A 21,496-nucleotide genomic window follows, 5' to 3' on the forward strand; every position below is an offset into this window, starting at 1 on the left:
GTATATATAAACAAGTATATATAAGCAAGTATAAACGATATAAATAAGTATAAGCAAACATCATGATTATAAACAAGTATATATATAGTTATTATTGACAAGTATAAGCGATATAAGCAAAGGTATTCACAATGAATGCCTAAACTAACAAATCGACCTTTGGTTCGATATTGCAGAAGAAATAAATCCCAGGCAACGGCGCCAAAAACTTGACGTGGCCTCACGCGGTTGTGGAGCGAGGCCGATCTTAGGGATAAGTGTACCCCGTCGTTATCAAGTAATAAATTTCTGGAAAAGTCCAGGTATCGTCCACAGGATTTATTTCTGCAAGTATCGAGTTACTTGGTTTCAGGTGTTATCTAGGCTTAGGGGGTTTTGAGTTGGTTTTTCTTAAGTTAATCTACTCCTAGGTTGAATTATACTACTCCTAGCTAAGTTATCTGATTCTAACTAAGTTATTCTACGCCTAATTAAGTTACTCTACCCCTAATTAAGTTAAACTACTCCTAAGTGATCTTTTACCAATCCAATTATCCGAAGGAACATGAAGGGATACGATGATAATGAAGATAGATTGTTTAAGCAATTGAATTAAAACCTAAGTCACTTGTGTCCGAGGCGATTAACCCGACCTATCCTCCTAAAGTCCCTAGTTCGTGATTCCCTTGTAAGGCCGAAACTAGCTCTAAGGCTCAGCAATTTGGGCTTAATCTTCTATAGGGTCGTCAATCCTATAGGCACTGACTAGGTCAGATTCAGCTCGCAATATGTGCCAACTTGATTTTGGGATTATCGAATGAGTTAAACCAATCAGACAAAGCGTAAGACAAAGATTAAAGCATTAAAACAATTGAATGAACAAGAACTATAATATATATCAAAGATGAAAGTATTGTCACGAAGTTACAATGAGCCTAGGGTTCATAACATGTATCAGAGGCTAGACAGAATATAAAAGAAGAAAAATCCCTTTCAGGGAACCTGTCTACCAATGCAGGCGTCTTGCTAGGACTTAAGGATGGAGCTTGAGCAATCCTCGGTGAACGGAGCTTCGGAGGTGTCTTCAATAGAGGTTTGAAGGATATGGAGAGAGGATTTCTCAAGATGAAAAGCTAAGAAAATTACAAAGATAAAAGATGTCTAATTTACATTGGAAAAATCCTATTTATAGACGCGGCTCGGCCCCTTTTCTTGACCTATTTCGTGTCCTTATGCAGGTAGGAAGTCGTGGGGTCCATCGTGGCATCGTGGGGGCGGAATTGGTATTTTTGACCAATTCCCGCAGGCCTGCTCGCCGAGCAGGGCGAGCTGCTCGGCGAGCAGGCGCTGCTCGTCGCGAGCAGGCATTGCCTGCTCGGTGAGCAGGCCTCTGCCGGCCTGCTCGGCGAGCAGGCCTCCAGGGGCCTACTCGCCGAGCAGGCACAACCTGCTCGGCAAGCTGGCCTACGAAGGCCAGCTCGCCCGAGCTGGCCCCTAAGGGCCTGTTCGACAAGCTGGCATAGCCAGCTCGGCGAGCTGGCCTAAAATAGGCCAGTTCGTCGAGCCGTCTTGCCTGATATGCCTCCGCTCGGTTGCCGAACGCCAATAATGTGCTTTTCGCCCGAATTTATCCCTGCGCATGCACAAAAACTCCAGATAACATTAGTCCAAAGGCTAAATTGACCCGCCAATCGCTTATTTTGAGCAAACGCTTCGTTTGGCGCGACTTTTGACGGATCAATTAGCTTCAAAAGATAACGGAATTATTATACGCATGCCATTTTGGCCGTATTTGCCTAAATTGATCACAAAACGAGCCTAAACAATGAAAAGTAAATAAAACATTTCCAATTTCTAACTAACTCACACAAAAGCGTTTAAATGCGAGAATTGCTCGCTTATTAACTGAATAACGCTAAAACACGTCCTAAAACCGTACCCAAAGATAAGGGTTTTTGACCCCTATCACTCTCCTGCTCAAATACACGGCAGCACCTCCATCTCCAAATCCACCATAAAATAGCAACAAATGTGACCGACCATCCATTCTGAGAGGCTTTGTTCAATAATCCATTTGTCTGGATCCAGATTATTAGCGGCTGCCGGAAAAATGCAGATTGGTGCTCCCTCGAAACCCACGAGATCCAAACAGCACGGGCCACCAGACAATCATGAAGGATATGGATGGAGGATTCCAAAGCCCCACATTGTGAATAGGTAGCATCTGAACTCAGCTTCCTTTTGACTCTATTTTCATTAGACATTAGGCCATTCTGTAGGATTAGCCAAGTGAAAAACCGAAGTTTCTCCGGAACCCTTAATCTCCAGACTTCCGACCATTGGCTGTGGGCGTCCGTATGGGGTAGGGTTAACTGATAGGTTGTACTGATACTGAAATTCCCCGCTGCCGTCAGCTTCCAACGCCAAGTGTCTATTTCTACATGTTCCGGGAAGATTGCCACTGACGCTAGTCGAAGTAAACTGGTGGTAGGCAGAAATTCTGTAAGCTCATTCCAATTCCAACAACCCTTCGACTACCAGTAAGATTGAACTGTGCAACAGGCAATCTCCGGTGGTAGTCTATGCACCGTTCCTTCCTCCAAAGGGGCATCACCTAACCAACTATCCTTCCAAAAACTCGTTGTTCGACCATTCGCTATGAGACGTTCCAGGCCCGCCTTTAAGATCTCCGAGCCTTTTATGATGCACCTCCACAGGTAGCTAGCATTTGCATTCCTTTGAAAGATATCCAACCCCGAGTTTCCCTTAGCATACTTCTGTCGCAGGATCTTAACCCAAACTGTATCCTGTTCAACAAGCATTCTCCATCCTAGCTTTGCCATGAAAGCTAGGTTAGTACTCCGCGCTTTCCGAATACCAAGCCCCCCCTCCCTACGAGGACGACACAACTAGTTCCAATTCAGAAGATGTATCTCCCTTTGGTACTCCGTTCCTCCCCACAAAAACCTTCTGTTCAACAAGTCAATACGACGACACATAGACGCAGGGAGAAGAGCAGTTTGCATTGTGTAGGAGGGGATGGCGCCAGTAACTGCTTTGATCAGCGTGGTTCTACCTACTATTGTGAGGCAGCGTGACTTCCAACCACTCATCCGCGACTGGATTCTGTCAAGCACATGTTGGAACGTTTCCTTAGTAACACATTTTTGAATCACTGCACGCCTAAATACTTGCCCAAATTTGTGGTATGCGCAATGTTTAGCATCGAGCTGATGGCCTCCTTCATTCTACCAGTTACATTTACGGACACCAGGACCCTGGACTTGCTCAAACTAACTTTCTGTCCCGAAGAAGCGCAAAACCGATCCAGAACCCTTTTCACAACTTGCGCTTGCTCCATCGAGGCCTCTGACATCAGAATAATGTCGTGAGTGAAAAACAGATGAGAGAGAGGGATTCCCCCCTAGTTAACGAGATAGGCTTTCAAGCTTTCTGGTTTATTTCATCAAGAATTAGGTGGCTGAGCCTCTCAATGCACAACACAAAAAGGTATGGTGATAACGGGTCCCCTTGACGGAGTCCCCGAGATGGACGAAAATCCGGAGTAGCTTCCCCATTCCATAGGACCACCAATTTGGAGGAAGAAACGCACATCATTATTAACTGAATCCAGTGGTCAGACAGTTCGGCAACCCTTAACGTGTCCTGAAGGAAGCTCCAACTGACTCTATCATAAGCTTTTTCGAGGTCTAATTTAAGCACCATTGTACCTTTTCTGCCCTTTTTCTGGTTCATAAATTTCATCACTTCTTGCATCATGATGACATTGTCAGTGATCTGGCGCCCTGGGATGAAGCTACTCTGAGATGGTCCAATTAGGTCACTGAGATAAGGCTTCAGACGGTTCATAATACACTTAGTTACTGCTTTGTAAGCCACATTGCAGAGGCTAATTGGGCGGAAATCAGAGAAATTAATTGGCGTTGGAATTTTCGGAACAAGTGTAATCAATGTGTGTTAAGCCCAAAATATACCTAAAATATCATTAATATTTACATCATTTTTGCTATGAATTCGTTCTGTTTATATCTATTTAAAATACTTTTACATCCGAATATGTTTCTTTCTTGTAAGGTACCTAAATATTTGGTAAAATCCAAATAGGAACGAAAAGAGGTCAAAAACGAAGGAAAAACCCTAAGTTAGGAGCCAAAATACGAAGAAATCAGCACACCGATATAATCCAAATTCTCGGTAGAGAATTTGGGGCCGCGCCCGAGAATCCCAAATTCTCGGTCGCGACACGCCTTTTCCAGGCATCATCTTCATTTATTCCGAAGACCAAAAATCACTTCCTCATTTTTGGCCGAGAATTAATTATTCTCGGTAAGATCAGCAGCCTTTGGAGCACAACTTACACATGTTTAAATTCCAAGAAACGCATTCGTTCAGGTGGATAGAAACGTCTCTTCCCAATGGATACGAACCTTCACAACGGACACGACACTTCAATCACGACTCTTCAACATCTATAAATAAAGAGTTTATTGAGAGTTGAAATATAATGAGAGAGTTAGATTTTAAGATTAGTGCAGGAGTTATGCAGAAACTCTGACTCAGAAATGAGTCAGAGATTAGAAGTTCGATTTTGTAAAAAGCAATATGATATACACACATTGTTTATTAAATAATTACAAACACATTAGCGTTTAGATTTGTTCATATTAGTTTACATTTTGGTAGTAGCCGACCGTATCTCTATTACGAAGTTACATCGAGAAGATTTAGTAGAGGATCCGCCCCGGAGTCTGACAAACTCTAACGAAATCCAAGGAAAGGATTGACAACCCGTTCACTTGCAAGTCATCGAAAGTTTCCATGCTTCTTGTTCTCTGTAAACTTGTATCAAATTCATATTTCATCTAATAAAGTTCATTCTATTCGATAGATTTTTATGTAGCACTTTGGTAAATGATCCGAAGTGAGTTCTGGTGTTTTCATTAAAACGTAGTTGAATTCAAAATCTTTACAAGGAAACTTTGTTGAACACTTAGGCAAATTGATATCATCAGTAGAGTATCAATTTGGTTAAGGTAGCAATATAACCCGACCATAGGAGGATTGACTGCAGTTCAAAGCCTTAAAACTAGAGGACTCGACGTTTATTTCATTATTATAATTTTTACAAAGTTTAAAGTTGTTTTCTTTGCTTAATGCAAACGAATACATTTGTTTACTTTTCTAAAGAACTAAACGTTTCTGTTTTGTAGATTTATCCTTAAATCAGAAGTGATTTCTAACATTTGTTATACTCTAACCTAATTTTTACTCTAGCAATTTCAAAACCAAATTCAATTAAACGATTTTACATATTATAAACCTTAAAAGTAAATCTAACTGATTCAAAATAAGTTTTCATTAAAAAGCGTTCCCTGTGGGATCGATATCTTTTATTACTACAAGTGTATACCGTGCACTTGCGGAAATCGCTCAACAAGGTGTCATTCATTCCCCCATCCAGGTTGCCCTGGTTCAGTGCGCGAAGAACACAGCCCGTGACTGCTTGCCCCACCTGCTGCCAAAAATTTTGGTAAAACCTCGCATTGAATCCATCTTTCCCTGGGACTTTCATCGCCGCCATCCCAAAGACGGCATCTTTTACCTCTTTCACTTCAAACGGTTTGTTCAGCGCAATAAGGTCCAACTCTTCCCATCCAGGGAACCGACTGCAGGTATCAAGGTAAGGGCGAGCAAAGTTCTCTTCCTGATACACCGATTTAAAGTGAGTAAGGGCAAGGTTTTTAATTACTACCGGGTCCCAGCTCCACACCCCATTCTCATCTTGGATCCCCTCAATTCTATTCCTTCTCCGCCTAATAATTGTTGACGTGTGGAAGAGCCGCGTTTTCCGGTCACCATATTGGATCCAATTAATGCGAGATTTCTGATACCACAAGAGTTCCTCTTGTCGTTGCACAGCTGAGAGCTCATTTGCAAGCTTTCTTTCAAGCTTGAACAGCCCCCCATGGTTCGTGTAACAGAGCCTCCTTTGGACACAGCCAAGCCAAGCTAAAATTCATTTCTTACGATGGAAAATGTTTCCAAAAACTGAATGATTCCAGGTCTGAAGCTTAGTAGCAAAACTAGCCAAATCAGCCGATACATTCTTGCTACCAACCCAAGAGGCCTTAACAAAATCGGTAAACCCAGGGTGCTCAAGCCATGCTGCTTGGAAACGAAACGGGGCCAAGACGGGCTTGATGTTGGACACCTTTAAATCAATCAAAATTGGCGTGTGATCCGAATGATGGCGCGGTAAATGGCGGACAATACCATTTGGGAACAGGTGCCGCCAATCCATATCGCAAAGAGCCCTATCCAGTCGACAAGCCACACGGGTTCTTGGAGAGCGACCCTGAAACCAAGTAAAGGGTAGGCTAAGGAAGCCAATGTCAATGAGATTTAACGATTGAATCCAATTATGAAAGACATTACACCGAGCAGAAACAGCACTACATCCACCAAGCTTCTCCTCGGCGGTTTTAATGCAATTGAAATCCCCTGCCAAGATCCAAGGAAATCTGATAGCGGACTGCATATCCTTCATAGTATCCATGAAAAGCTTCTTCTTATCCCACTGTGGATGAACATACACGATAGACAACACAAAGGAGGAGCCATGCATGGCACCACCAACTAAGGATAACTCAGCATGGAGGAACTGGTCATCCCGAACTAAAGTCTTTACTATAACACGAACAAAATCCCAAAACACCCAAATTCCCCCTCGGAAACCATCCGTTTCAATGATATCCATAGCATCGAACCCCAACATATCCCGAATCTTGTCAGCTCGCGTGCCAGGAAGGCGAGGCTCAAGCAACGCAAGAAGCACAGGTTTCTGAGTCTTGGTTAGATGGAGCAGGGAGCGTTGGAAGGTGCGGCACCCAGCACCAAAACAATTCCAGACAATAAACTGCATCAGAATAAGAGAAGCAAAAATAGCTAAACCGCTAAACCAGGGGTTCCCACTACGCAAGGTTATACAGACCAGTCCCCCCATCAGTATCCTCGATAATTACCCCCGGTGATCCAGTCGCTGGACTCCTCTGAAGAATCTGAACTTGTGAAGTGTCTAGGGCATTCGGGCTTTCATTCTCCAGGTGCTCATGGCTTAGCCGTGACCTCTTCGTTTTGTTTATCGAGGAGTTAAACCCAGGCGGGGGGCCAGCCTCACACTCCATGTCACTCTCTCCAAGATGGGACAAACCAGCAAAAGAGTTTTTGTTTTCCTGTAGTGCAGTAGATCCCACAAAGCCCAGCTTATGTGTATTTCCCAGATTGGTACGATCCTTCAACAGTATTTGTTTGTTGCTAGGACCAGCAGAAAATTTTTCATTGTTTAACCTGGCATTTAGGCGCTTAAATAGGCTCCCATCTTCCCAGCTACCGCACGGCCTTGCGAAGGGATTCTCTTAGACATTCCCCGGCTCAACTGCTGTCACACGCACACCCTTGCCTCTAGACGCTTGTTTCCTTCGCGGCACAATGATCCAGGGGCCATACTCGATCTCAGAGCATTGCGCTTATTTCGGTTGCGGTTCTGTTTCGTCATTACCCTTCCCCGAATCACTCTTAGTCGCATTAGCAGCTTCGACATCCATATCCGCACGGGCATTCATATCGTGCTTAGAAGTAGGCGTCCAGCTGCAAGCTTGCCTCATATGCCCATAACGCCCACAGCTTGTGTAGACCGTGTATAACCCTTCATATTCAACCATTTGTTCCAATCCATCAAGCTCAAACCTAGCAATAAGAGGGTTCATAAGGTTGATCTCAACACAAATTCTCGCAAACCTTTCGCGATCCGTAAAGGAAGTATTCTCATCAACCTTGATTGGCTTGCCCACAGCTTCCCCAATGGCAAGAAGCACATCCTGATTATAGTAGTAGAGAGGGAGTTCCAGTAGGCGTATCCACGCTAGCGTTGATTCGATGAGCGAGTCAGAGGGGGAGAAGGACGAAGACCAAGTCCGGACGGTAAGGTAATTCCCCTGTATAAGCCACGGCCCATCCTTCATCACATGTTCTCTATCCAGGGGGGTCATCAAACCTCACCACAAAGAAACCATGCCCTACATCCATCATCTTGATGCCATCAATCGGTTTCCACAAGTGCATAACCCTTTTATGTAAGGCCATATATCCAAGGTTCTTTCCCAGGAGTTTAATCACCAACGCATTCTCCCAGGAGCTGCTAGTTTTTGCCGCAATTCCGGTGTAATCGAAACTTTAGGATACAACGGGTCTTCTATGTCAAAATCAATTGATACCTGCCCTAATTCTCGAAGATTATTGCGAGTGCCAGTGTTGCGGGGAGGTTCTTTTTCAAGAAGTAGGTCTCTCCAGGATCGTCGGATGAACGATGGGTCAGGTTGATCATCAGGGGCAGAGTTGCCATCCAGAGGGGCTCGTGGTGGACGACGATGGGGGGAGGACACAGAGGCAGCCATGGCGGTTGTCGTGGGAAAGAAGTTAGGGTTTTGCGCCTAAGCTTGAGAGAGCCCCAAGAAATGGATTCTAACTCCGTAAATGGGTATCTAAATGGATGTTATGTCAATTTTAATAAAGTATATTATTTGTTAAGGGTTAGTTGTTTTCATAAACTCATATTATTAGTTTTTTTTTCATAAACTCATATTATTAGTTTTTTTAACATAGCAAATTAACATTCCAATTCACAAAATAAGTGAAATAATTTAAAAACCATAATCATAACAACTAATTTGACTAATATAAGTATCTAACTAATTAGAGCAAATTAACATCTTAAATGGGCAACACAAAAACAAGAAAGTAAAGAATATACTAAATTGTAATGAACCATCAAGAAACTACTTATTATTCAGAATCTTGAAGCATTTTTTAACTTTTAATACAAATACACAACCCTTAAAAGGCTCTTCTTTCTCTAGTTTAACAATCTCTGATTCTAGAACCAAGGGAACTGTTTTTTATAGCTTAGTTTAGCAATCTTGGTTTTAAATTTACAGATGCCAATGGTAAATAAATGGGGTCGGTTTCTTCAATAAAACCGACCCGAATTATAATATATTAGCAACAATTTTTTTAAAACCAATCCTAATGAACCCTAATTAAATTAAGGGTCTTTGGAGTCTGTATTTAAATAACCGTTGCCAATGATATATAAGTCATTGGGGTCGATTGTTTCACAAAACGGACCCTAATAATAATACTAGTAGCAAAAGTGGAAGACCCCGCACCTTAAAATATGGTCTTTGGCATCGGTTATGTACAACGACCGTGGCTAGTAAGGCATTTTAGTGAACAACCGACCCCAAAGACAGTTGGCATCGGTTCTTAAACAAACCGTTGCAAATAAGGCTTCACCAAAAACCAAATTTCCACTAGTGGAGGGTATTTTTGAGTGATGTTCAGATTGATGTTTGTTTGGATAGTAAGCACAGATTAGGAAGATAATAGCTATTCTAAATAAAAAAAAAAATAGGACTATTTGTGACATTTTTCTATATAGTTGTCTAGTAAGAAATTACATTGTAGGGGTGACAATTCTGACAAGAAAACACGATTTACAGAGACGTCTCAACTGATACGATGTGATTGACTTGAAAATTAATTTTCTAGCATTTATATTATATATAACAATATGGAACATATATATATAATGATTTTCATTCTTTTTCTCTCGTCCAACTTCTTTACACCCTAAATATTAAACCTCTAAGGTGTCTTTTGGTTCATGGAATGGAATAAAATGTAATAGAATAAAATATGTATTATCAAGGAACAGAATGGATATGTATCCTTAGACGACAAACTTACCCTTAAGTGTAATTTCTTATTTATTTTCAAGTTTATTAATTACCATCAATTTTATAAATATTCAATATATTTTATTTAAGAAAAAACGGTAAAATTGTTTAAAAAATGTGAAAAAGGTAAAAACGTGAAAATCGATAAAGAAAACACCAAGAATGGAAAAAGTGTGAAAATGCGAAAAACGCTAAAAACAAAAAAAAATGGAAAAATGTGAAAAGGTAAAACCAATAAAAAAAATACGAAAACCGATCAAAGCGGAAATTCAAGAACTACATTTTATGACCTTTGAATTAGAGAATTGCATTTCAAACTAATGCAATTTTTAACAAGAACTTGAAACAAACATATTTCACAAATCAAATATGCATTAACATCAACAATAAAATAAAATCATTTAAACATGAACATATTTCACATATTTCTCATTTTGGTTTTTACATTTTCACCATTTTCAAAAAAAAAAAATCTGTATTTTGCATTTTCATTATTTTACGTTTTTCTGTTTTTACCATTTTCCACATTGCACCGCTTTTCATGTTTTTTTCCAAGTGAAATGTGAAACAAATGACAAATAAATATGAGAGGGGTAATTTTTGAATTGAAAAAAAATATTGATTATGGAATAGATTGAATTAAAAAAATTCATATTCCACCGATTGGAGAATACAAATTCCATTGAATATTTATTGAAGTGAAAAAAAGAAAACAACCAAATGTAGGAAATATGAATAGGCTATGAGTAGGTATTATATTCCTAGCATATTCTGTGAACCAAACAAGTCATGTTAAAAACTTCAAATTCTTATTGCAAGCAGGGGAAGAACTAAGGTTCTGTTCTTTTTTATTGAAATTAAGTGAACTGAGCTGAACTAAATTTTACTGAAACTGAAATAATAATATAATCCTTTAAAAATAGTAATAATTAAAATAAAAAGCTTATAAAAATAATAATGGTTCTAATAATAATAATGAAAAAATAATTATAATTATAATAAGTAATGATAAATTACTGAACTGAATTGAATTCTACTGACTGAAATTAAGTGCGAAAGAACATGATCTAAGTGGAGGCTAGCTGGAGTTGATGATGTAGGGCTATCAATTATTGGAACCCTTTTATCGGAAAGTGAAGAAGAGGAAGAAGGTTGTTGTAGGGTATTAATTATTGGGTTAATATTGTGTTTGTGTTATATCAATTATCGAGTTAGTATCAAACAAAGCAACCTAACTCAACTCCATTTTTTGTGTTTGATATAATTGTTTCAACCTAATCGGGTTTGTGATTTTCTGTTCTGTTTTTTTATAACATGTAATTTTACTATGAACCGTGGTGATATTTAAAATATAATAGGATATATTAATACTTCTAAATATTTTAGGTCGTTTATTGAATAGCATGTTAACCATGACTATCTAAAAGTCCGCTAATATATCATGTTTGGTTCGTGATGTGGTTACAAGCTACATAAAGTCGTGTTTGCAATTAATAGTTGTAATTTTATCACATTTATTAATAAAGATGAGATATAAACACATGGAAAAATATGATAATACTTTTAAATATTTGTATCATTTCGTGTCATTTTCGAGTTAGTGAATAAACTCTAAACCAATCCAAAAGTTCACGTGTCAATCCAAAAATGATTCATTATCTACCAAGCTATATCCAAACACTATAATTATGTATTGTGTAATTGGTCGTGTGTAAAATTTCCATCCTTAAGCTACTACTGATCAAATGTAGAGGAATTATAACTAGAATTAGGGTTTAAAGACAACATTTTAATATTATTTTTTAAAAACGAATGTCGATGATGTTGTTGTTGCATTAAGTTGAGCATCGACTCATCCGGAGTCCTAGTTCCGCCACTAATTGTGGGATGAGGATAGCTACTTTATTTAATTTAGCATTTCATATAAATATACATGCAGACAAATACTAAATTCCATGGCATTAAAAAATACAATTAATTTTAATTAAAAGACTTTGTTACCATTATATTAATTACATTTAAAGAAGAAAACTTAAATAAATGTATATTTAGTAAAGTCAATTAATATGTATGGATTCACTCAAAACGTCATATATTATGGAATAAAAAATATCTCTAGAAATACATCTATTGTAGAACAGATAGAGTAATTAATATTGTTTCCAATATATTATATATGATCTGTGGCAAGGCAAGAGCTATGTGTAGCCAAAACCTTTCCCTTTTGTTAGGGAATTTAATTGGGACTTGATAGTTAATTCTAACTTCCCAATTTCTATTCTTGTTCGTGAATTTTTAAGCACATTGCTAACTAATTTACTGCATGCCTAATTTTCTTTTTTTGTTGCACCACCAATATAGAAGCTCTTGTTTCGAGCTCTTTAGAGGCAAAAAGATCACCAATTATACCTAATTCTGGAAGCTCAATCCATTGCGATAACCCGGATGTTTGAGGGCTTGAAACTCCGTATCGTCTTCCTAGGATAAACATATCGAACTGATTTGCCATTGAACGAACCAGCAAAATAGTCTCGGGTCCATCTTCAACAACCTGTGATCTATAAAAAACACGTCCATTCACCGTACCCATCTGTCTAATCTCATCTAACAACACAATGTCGTAAATATGGTCCTCCGATTCATCCTTTTCCTCATGACCTTTTGGTAGAAAATGGACAACGGTAAGAGTCACTTCTGATTCCTTCATCATTCGTTTTGCTAAAATTAAGGCTTCACGATCATCATGTCCTCCAATAAATATCATACATATTGAGATATTCGACACGAAAGATTGCCTAGCTCTTTGTCGCATAAGATTTCCACGACTGAAAAATATAGCGACCGAACAAGGTGCATTCTCAAGGACCTTACTATTAACATTCCTCCACCCTTTTTCTTGTGATTCGATAAATCCATGGACAGACCATCTTCGGTGGAGTGGAAGGATTACAAGCGAAGTCTTCTTCTCAAGGGCCATATGGATTATGTCTTCATGCATCAATGGAAATGAAGAGAGTGAAGTGTAAAGCTGGACCGATACAGTATCCCAGTTGTTTTTCTCATATTGATTGAACTCGTAGATTATTTTTTGAGAAGTATTGGTGGAAATTGGCTTAAGTTTTGAATGGGCAATCAAGAGTGGTACATACCGACCGATTAGCTCGACTAGATGAAGACCATAAATGCCCATGGGGTTATCTTTGGTCGGATTCATAGTATCCAGTAGTTTAATGTACGAGTCAGCATTATCTTGTCCGTAAATGCATGTAAGAATTTTGAGTTCAGAATGAGGTTTCATACTAAGAACATTCCTAGTATTGTGGCTATTATATCTTTGTGATGGATCATACAATTTTTTGACCATAACTGGAACAATGGTTGCATTGAGTAAGATATAGAATGCTGCGAAGCCATATACTTGTTCTCTAAATGTCTGCTTCGTAGAAAAACAAACACAAAAAAAAAAAAAAAAATTAGTCTATTAATAATAATTATTGTCTACCAACCATTGAACGTTGATAGTACATAGACTATATGGAAATATATAGACTATATTTCTGTTAATCTGGACGACTTTCTGACAAAACGTTTTTGTAGGTGACACATGGACAGAAGTTTCTCGCCATATGTCACCGACAGATTCATAATTCCGTCAGAGAATTCTCTGACGTAATATTTTATCCTCCTACGGACTAAAAAGCCTATATATTTAGGAGATATGCACAATTACTTACCCCGCTATCTCTAAAGCTGGAGGCCGTGTTCAGATGGACAACGCCAGTGTAACTCAAGATCAATGTAAGTGCAACAGCTTCATTTATTGGTATCTTTAGAACCATACATGGGATCATACAACCAGTCATTTTGAGTAACAACCCTGCAAATAGGACAATCATAGATTTTGCAAGGTTGGTGAAGTTTGAGATATAAAGGTAAAGATCAGCCCTCATGAATGTTGTAGGAATTAGTATATGCATAAGCACTCCATTAGTAAAAGGTCCAAACTTTTCAATCAAAGCAGTTCCTAACGGAGCTCCGGATGGTATAGCCAAACCAATGAAAAATGGAGCCAAGACAAAATTCTGATTAAGAACAATAAAATACACTTGTGATACAATGGTTATTGCCATAATCACATAAATTAAAGAGGTACTCACGGACTTCCCCTCTGGCGTATATCTGAGGACCCAATCGATTAATGGACGAAATATGAATGCTAATACGAGCAGAAAAACTAGAACTGGTATTGTGTAATTTATAGTAATATCCACTGATCTTGAAAACACAAACACTTGAATTATGAATATGGCTATTCCACCAATGTCGGAAACCAACGCCGAAGCAAGTGTAAGGCGGCCGAGTTCTGTGTTGGCCAGCTTGAGCTCATCAATAGCATCCGCGACCACAGGGAGGCTTGTGAGAACTACTACTATAATTAAGTAATTATCTTCAAAACTAAGACTTCCGATACCTTGCTGCGGAATTGAATTGTATATACAATTAACTGTGAAAGGTATTACCGTCGATGTTATGCCAATTGATAGAGGCTTATGGCCTATTTTAAGTACCATTCCGAGTTCTATCTTCACTGCTATTAGAAATACGTATAAATTCATGCCAAGACTTGTTGCTACATAGATTATATCTTGGCTATCATGAGGAAATACTATTTCCCTCATCGAATCAAATTTTCCTAGACCGTTCGGACCAAGAATTATGCCTGCCTGTTTCACATATATATATATATAAAAAAAAAAATGATCATTTTCAATAATCTCATTGATGAAATAGGGGAAACCACACCTGGTGCTTCCAATAAAAGGGAGAATTACCAGAATGCATGAGAGGAAGGTAGAAACTCCAAAAGGCTTAAGAAAAAACCGAATTAGATGGCTGAGAGTCAAAATCATTCCTATCTGCAACTCCAAAAGTGGCAAACTGTGTGTCAAAAAATGAGTTTTTGATCGGAAACCCCCTCTAATTCCATTAGAATTGCTCTTTTGAGGCATAACCAAGCAAGTCATAGTCGTATTAAGACCAGGAAAATCCATTGCAAAATCTTCCATTGTAAAATTACTTAGTTTCAAGAGTAATTTTGATTTAAGAAGATTCACCGTTCTTGATTAATTGAGTTTCTTGAATTAGTGCAGAGATGTATGTATATTTTAATAAGAATCTGTTAATTAAACTCCCGTAATGGCAGGTAACCTTTTTTTGTGTAATTTAGGTGTGCCAATGCTTTCAATCTATTCATTGTGATTGCTGTTACTGATTTAATGGCTACTGCCTAATTATCCTATATAAGAAATTACCAACCACTAAAATAAAACAATGAATTAGTTGTGCATATATAATCTAAACAATATACTATTTATATATATTCACAGATATATAGCGTTATAGATTTTTCCTACCAAATATAGGAATCTGATGCAAAGGAATTAAAGGCTAAGCAGAAATAAGGTCGTGCTTTTCTTTTAAAGGATAAATATAGTGGGGTTTATTTTATTTTTTTTAAGGCTAAATATAGTATGTCCAAATCCTTATAAGGTGGGGATGCTAGGATGGTTGGTAACAATTATTGTGACTTAACAAGATTTAGTAACAATCCATTAGAGGAGAAGAGTTTTTAAAAATTTTGTGATATAAAAATAAAATTATAAATTACAAATAGGACCAAAACTGTAATTTACCATATACTGAACAGTATATTTGCCAACTCTGGCAACCTAAAACAGCAGCCACAAATGGCTCTATATGCGCGTGTAAGCCACGTGCCGAATCTATCGCCTATAGAGCAATGTGTGGCTGTCAAACCTTGTGTTTTGGATTTTAGGGATAGTATAACAAAATACTATTACAACTATTATACTGGTTTGTTATAACAACAAAAATCCTCCCATTAGAATTGGTCTTAGAAATTGATCATTTAACAATTGGAAGAAACAAATGTTTCAACTTGTTATATGTAGTGTGTCTATGGTGAAACAGTAAAACTCTTGTTTTATTTTGGTTCTTATCGCGTCGCTTGATATGGTTTTGTTTTGAATTTTTGTATTTGGTTATTTGTAATTTTTCTTTTCTTCTTTAATAACATTAGTCCAGGTTTGCTGTGATTTTCAGAGGTGCCAGCATAGCTGTAATGTCTGTTTTTTGAACTCTCTAACTAACAGGCCTTCAATTAAAAAAAACCGTAAAAAAAATATAATTTCAAATATAAATAAAATGAATAACATCTTTTAATTGGATTGTAGATGTTTACAATTAACTAATTTAGCGAGAAAAAAAAATTGATACAAACAAAATAGCAAGAACTTAATTACAAAAAAAAAATGAAAAATCTCTACGCTCAGGATTCTTTTTGCCTAGTAAAATATTATCAAAAAAATCTTCAACAACATTTTGTATACAAAGTGTCCCATGGGCTTAACCAAGTAAATCCCAAAAGAGGAAAGGAAAAATCAATTCTTCTCATCTTGTATACATCGCTCACTATAGGTCTAGCTTTGCGTCTCCTTTCCTTCCCCCTCTCTCCGCGCTCATCCTAGGTCTAACTTTGTGTCTCCTTTCTTTCCCCTCTCTCTGTTCTATTGTCCGAAGCAGGCTGGCTGTATGGAGTACAGCAACGGTGAAGTCAAATTCCAACTACAGATCCGATCCCGAGGTCACAGTCACTCTGCTCCTTTTTATATTCCGTTTCCTTAAGCTGATCTTGTGATATGGACATTTTAACAGGTCAAAACTGCCCAAGTGTAACTATGATGGGTCTAGTACAGGCCAAGCTCCTGGTTAAAAAAAAATGTCCTTTATGACGGTTTTTTCTACTTTAGCGACGGTTTTAACCTCTGTAGAGATATGGAACAATACTCTTATTGATCTATTAACAACAAGTAGATCTACGCCAGCGGAATTAGTAATGTGTCAAGAGAAATTGGACGGTTTTGAAAACTGACATAAAAGTGTTGTTAATTCCAACGTTGCTACATTTTGCGACGGTTTTGAATTTTGCTAAGATCTAGAGTGATGCGAATCAGCTGCAGGCAATTAAACAACACAGAAACTCAAGGTCTCAACTTGCATACTGGTATATGAATCTTTCAATCCGTTGCACGGGTAATTTAGCTGAAGGTTTTCTTTTAGTTTGGGAACATTTTAATATGTGATAGTCCCACTCCATTTTGATGTAGACTAGAATGATCCTAATGGAGACTCTTTTAGGTAGAGAAAGTGTTCGGCAAGTTTAGGGAATTAGTTTAGGTGTATTATATAATGGTGTATTTTTGTTTTGTATATATTTAAATTCTCTATTATTGTAATAATATTCACAATTTTAAATAATTGTACTTATTATTATTTCATTATACTTTTTTTTCATTGAGATCTAATTGACACCTTTTTTTATCAAGATTTTAGTTATGCCAGATTTTTTTAAATTATTTTCAATTATTGTATAAAAAATAAGAAAACAAAAAAAAAATAACCGCATGAACAAGAGAAAAAAGCGTTGCTAAAAAGGTTTAAATTCGTTATTATTTGTATTTTAGTGACGGTAAACTTTGTCGCTAAATAACTTCCGAGCACTATAAATACTTACCCCGACGTCCTCCAATAACCGCGGCGTACTTGCAACGGCTGAAATGTGGGCGGTTATCCGACGGTAAACCCCCTAATATTTAAAGAGGCAGTTAAAACCGTCGGTAAAAGTCTTTTTCTTTTGTAGTGCTTCTTCCTTCCCTTCTATAGAATGCCCTCCCTTTCAAGGCCGTTTACACCCAAATCATCTATAAACTGACTCTGTTCATCACACTACAAAAAAACCCTGTATAACAACGCTTTTTCAAATGCACTTTTAGAAACCGCCAGTATAGAAAACCTAAATATTTAATGTTATTTCAAATTTTAAACTCATACCGCTTTTATTATTTTTTTTTATCTATCCCTATCTTACACTTCTCTTTCTCTCTCGTAAACATTATCGGTGATCTCCTCTCTGGTCTGAGGAGTTCATCAAACTAAAACCCCCAAGTTCTCTCTCGTTAAAAAAATCAGAGTAAAAACCCTAAATCAGCTTCTTCCTAGTCCCTCCTCAGGTTATCTCTCGCTCTCTCTCTCTCTCCTGGCAGCAACGGCCATCTGCATCTGAGGTGGAAAAGATCGCCCCAAGTTATCTCTCTCATATTCCACCGGTTTCCATCATCTGATTTTGTCCTCTTGGATCTAATCTAAGCTTTGTTGTTTTCAAATCATTGAGGTGCTTAGTTCTGATACTCAGGTAAATCAATTTTCAATTTTAAATCTCCGTTGTCTTCAATTTGTGTCTAGTCTCCTCTGTTTCATATCATATTTGGTCCTCTGTTTCATATCATATTTGGCTCTGATATCCTCTGCTTCCCCTCTGTTTCATCAGTTGACAAATTTCCAGGTACATTAACTGATTATATTGGTCCTATTTTCGCTGATTATACATAATTTTTATAAAAGCGGAAAAAATTTATAGAAATGACGGAAAAAAATGTAGCCATATATAGTAAGAGAAAAATAGAAGAATAACTAGCCATACTGTGGTATTTTAGAAATAGGCATTTCAGGAAACGATATTATATAATTATAATGATATAAAATTAGATTTGATAATATTACTATTGAGTGAAACTAAGTTATAAAACAAGTATTTTTGGTAATTTTCTGACATTTGAAGCTGGTAATGGGTTGTTTCTGAGCCCATCAAAATTCCAATATACATACATGTTTAGGTACATGCATCATCAATTTTATGACCAAATTTAGAAAAATAATTTAGATCCTTTGACCTTGGATTTTGAATATGATAATTAGCAATATTATATAATATATATAAATACTCCTCAATTTCATAAAATAGAAATCTGTAGTTAGTTTACAACAACTATTAATTAAAATCTTGTATGGCATGTGTGGTTTTCTGTTGCAGCAGATGGATCATTCAAGGTTTAGAAGATAGAATATCATGTGTTGATTACTTAAGCCTGCAAGGGAACAAAACATGAACATTATTATCAAAAACAGTACAAATTATTCTAAGTAAATAATGGATTGAGATATAAGATAAACTTGCCTTGACAAGAGATATTATTGGACAGTCAATCAAGACCCCCATAGAGTCCTTGCCCAGAAGTAGCACAAGTAGCTTGAATATACCAATTGCGCTGTTGCAGTTGTTGGGTATACATCCCAAATCCCACATTGGAAAGATACAAGAGAGTTGCATAGTTTATAAAGAAGTTCACCAACTACATTAGTATGAGGCCTTTTGGGAAGGAGCCCAAAAACAAATCCGTGCGGGCTTAGCCCAAAGCGGACAATATCATACTAATGGTGGAGTTGTTGGTGAACTTGTAGGCCCTACAAATGGTATCAGAGCCGATGGTTCGGCTGGAAGAACATGCATGAGATCTAAGGAGATGTGGGAGGCTCTCAGTGTGACCTCGCGATGGGAAATCTGTGCTTGGTGCCTTGTGTCGAAAGTCTTCCTGATATTGTGGTGGTCAGGCGGCGTGTTTCGCGGGTTTGCGGCGGTACAAGATGATTAGACAGATTATCGCTGAAGAGGAGGCTTGTGATCCTTGGTCTGAGGGGAGGATTGTTGGGTATACATCCCAAGTCCCACATTGGAAAGATACAAGAGAGTTGCATAGTTTATAAAGAAGTTCACCAACTACATTAGTATGAGGCCTTTTGGGAAGGAGCCCAAAAACAAATCCGTGCAGGCTTGGCCCAAAGCGGACAATATCATATTGAGTGGCGAACTGGGTAAACAATTCTTGTGTGTTTGCTTATTTTCGTTTATCGTAATTTCAATTATTCTTAACAACAGTGAGTGCGAACCAAGTTTATATGTTATTTCTGAAACACTCATTTCATTTGAAAGGTCTTGCTTATTTGCAAATACTAGCAAAGTAGCATCCCTCAGTTCGTCTTGTAAATCACAAAATATATATGTCAAATTTCAGTTTCATCACTTTCCATCAATGCAGCTTAACTTTTGGAACTTATTATCATAAATCAATAGGAACTGAATTCTGGGAGCAGACTGCTCAGATTTTGACTATGCTTCTGGGCCACAAGGCCTCTATAAATTGCACCCACTGGATTCCGACCAATAAGTTTGCTTTCAGAGGTACTTCTTTTTAATGTTCAATTATTGTGTCAGTATCAAAGTTCTTATTTTAATTGCTTTCAGAGGTACTTTTTTTAATGTTCAATTTTAAAGAAATTGTTATAGTTCAGCTTTAAAACATATCAGGTACTTGGGATCTTTTCAGATACTTTTATGCTTTTTTCCTATCTAAGAACTTGCTCTTTTTCACATTGGAATTGGAATTGAAATGTCTTGTCTTGTCTTGTGTTTCCAGTGTAGTTGTGAACATTAGCCACGAGTTTCTTGCTTCTCCGCGAGGATGTAGTTGCATTTAACAAAGGTCAGTTTCAACAACATTTTACAGATTCTCTTATCACTTTCAACAGCAGCATGCACCTTCACTAAATGTTCATTTTCTTTCTTTTCACAGGAAACTCAAAAACTGAATTTGAATGATATCTGGGCAAAATGATTTCTGTTAGGCGGCTTCCTTAGCCTAAGATATCAAGAGCTTTAATATCACACTCTTCTCAGCCTTCTCCCTCAGGATTCCTCCAATCTCCTCTGCAAAGTGGATCAGCCGCTCCAGGAAATCAATTCAGCTATAGGTTATTTCCTCTCTATTCCTACATTTGTCAAACTGGCTGTTTCAGTTATTGCTTGTGGCTGGAATTTCAGGATTTAGGTTTTTCAATTTCGATTAGGAAATTGTTTGTGTTTTGGTGGGGCATTAGATTGATTTATTTCTGTCTTGCGCATCAATTTCATTGGCTTAAGAAGTTGGATTTTGGTTCATGATCTGAATTAAGGGAAGTTGTTTATGTTGTTTGAGAAAGTTAAATGGCGTTCCACCTGTTAGTGATGGAAGTTATTAAGTAACAACTATAATTGCTCTTCTTCAAGCATAATTGTTTTTGGAAGCATTGTTCTGTTAACCATAACCTATACTCGGAATATGTAATACAAGTAAAATCTAGTCGCATGGATAGGATTGGAGTTTGGACATAGGATACAGTTGAGTAATGTGCAAGTGCGTCTATATGATTGTTTTCTGTTTCTTGCAGATAATTAATTTGCTTCTCCTGCAAAAACATTCAAAATAGCAAGCTAGTAGCAATTTGGTGTTGAATAAAATGGGAATTAATTTGGCATATTCTTCAAAGTTTTTGAGTCTAAAAAGGCAGAGCAGAAATGAAGCAGAGGTACCAAAAGGATATTAAATATCATCACCGACTTAGAATTCTCTAGGTCTTTCTTGTAACCACTGTACTAGAATCTTCACTCATTAATATCTTTGTAATCAATGTAAACATGTGGTTGTGGTTTTAGTTGGTCACCGATATAGGATAGTATAAATAAGATGCAATGCTCATTGTATGTGTGCAGCAAATTTAAAATTAGATAAAAAGTTTTCCACTTTATTCAACAAGTGGTATCAGAGCGGGCGGTCAGGATCGATACGTGGTCGAGTGCAAGTAGGCGGTCAGGGATCGGGAGTCAAGTGCTTCGAAAGTTCGCGATCTGGGATCGTGGTGGTATGAGGTATTTTTAGCGCGCAGTCCGGGACTATAAAAATTATTGGTCG

The 21,496-nt window shown here is 37.6% G+C and overlaps 1 protein-coding gene and 1 long non-coding RNA gene across 2 annotated transcripts; one reads left to right on the forward strand and one right to left on the reverse strand.

Annotated features, from left to right (window-relative positions):
- Positions 1–11,881: 11,881 nt before the first annotated feature.
- Positions 11,882–14,860, reverse strand: LOC136222559 (cation/H(+) antiporter 4-like). Its single transcript, XM_066010315.1, has 3 exons — positions 14,627–14,860; positions 13,529–14,518; positions 11,882–13,227 (listed from the first exon to the last, which is right to left on the reverse strand). Exons 1-3 carry the CDS (start codon positions 14,858–14,860, stop codon positions 12,106–12,108), a joined length of 2,346 nt encoding a protein of 781 aa, XP_065866387.1. The 3' UTR covers positions 11,882–12,105.
- Positions 14,861–17,739: 2,879 nt separating this feature from the next.
- On the forward strand, positions 17,740–21,244 carry LOC136224576 (uncharacterized). Its single transcript, XR_010686495.1, has 6 exons — positions 17,740–18,066; positions 18,748–19,583; positions 19,843–19,950; positions 20,186–20,251; positions 20,342–20,519; positions 20,976–21,244. It is a non-coding gene; the product is annotated as an uncharacterized lncRNA (long non-coding RNA).
- The last annotated feature ends 252 nt before the right edge of the window (positions 21,245–21,496 follow it).

Source organism: Euphorbia lathyris, chromosome 3 (assembly GCF_963576675.1).
Source record: "Euphorbia lathyris chromosome 3, ddEupLath1.1, whole genome shotgun sequence".
Lineage (NCBI taxonomy): Eukaryota > Viridiplantae > Streptophyta > Magnoliopsida > Malpighiales > Euphorbiaceae > Euphorbia > Euphorbia lathyris.

Coding starts and splice junctions, on each gene's coding strand:
- LOC136222559 (XM_066010315.1), bottom strand. CDS start 14,860: ATGGAAGATTTTGCAATGGATTTTCCTGGTCTTAATACGACTATGACT. Junction 14,519..14,626: donor CCTTCCTCTCATGCATTCTG/GTAATTCTCCCT, acceptor TATGTGAAACAG/GCAGGCATAATTCTTGGTCC. Junction 13,228..13,528: donor CCAGCTTTAGAGATAGCGGG/GTAAGTAATTGT, acceptor TCTACGAAGCAG/ACATTTAGAGAACAAGTATA.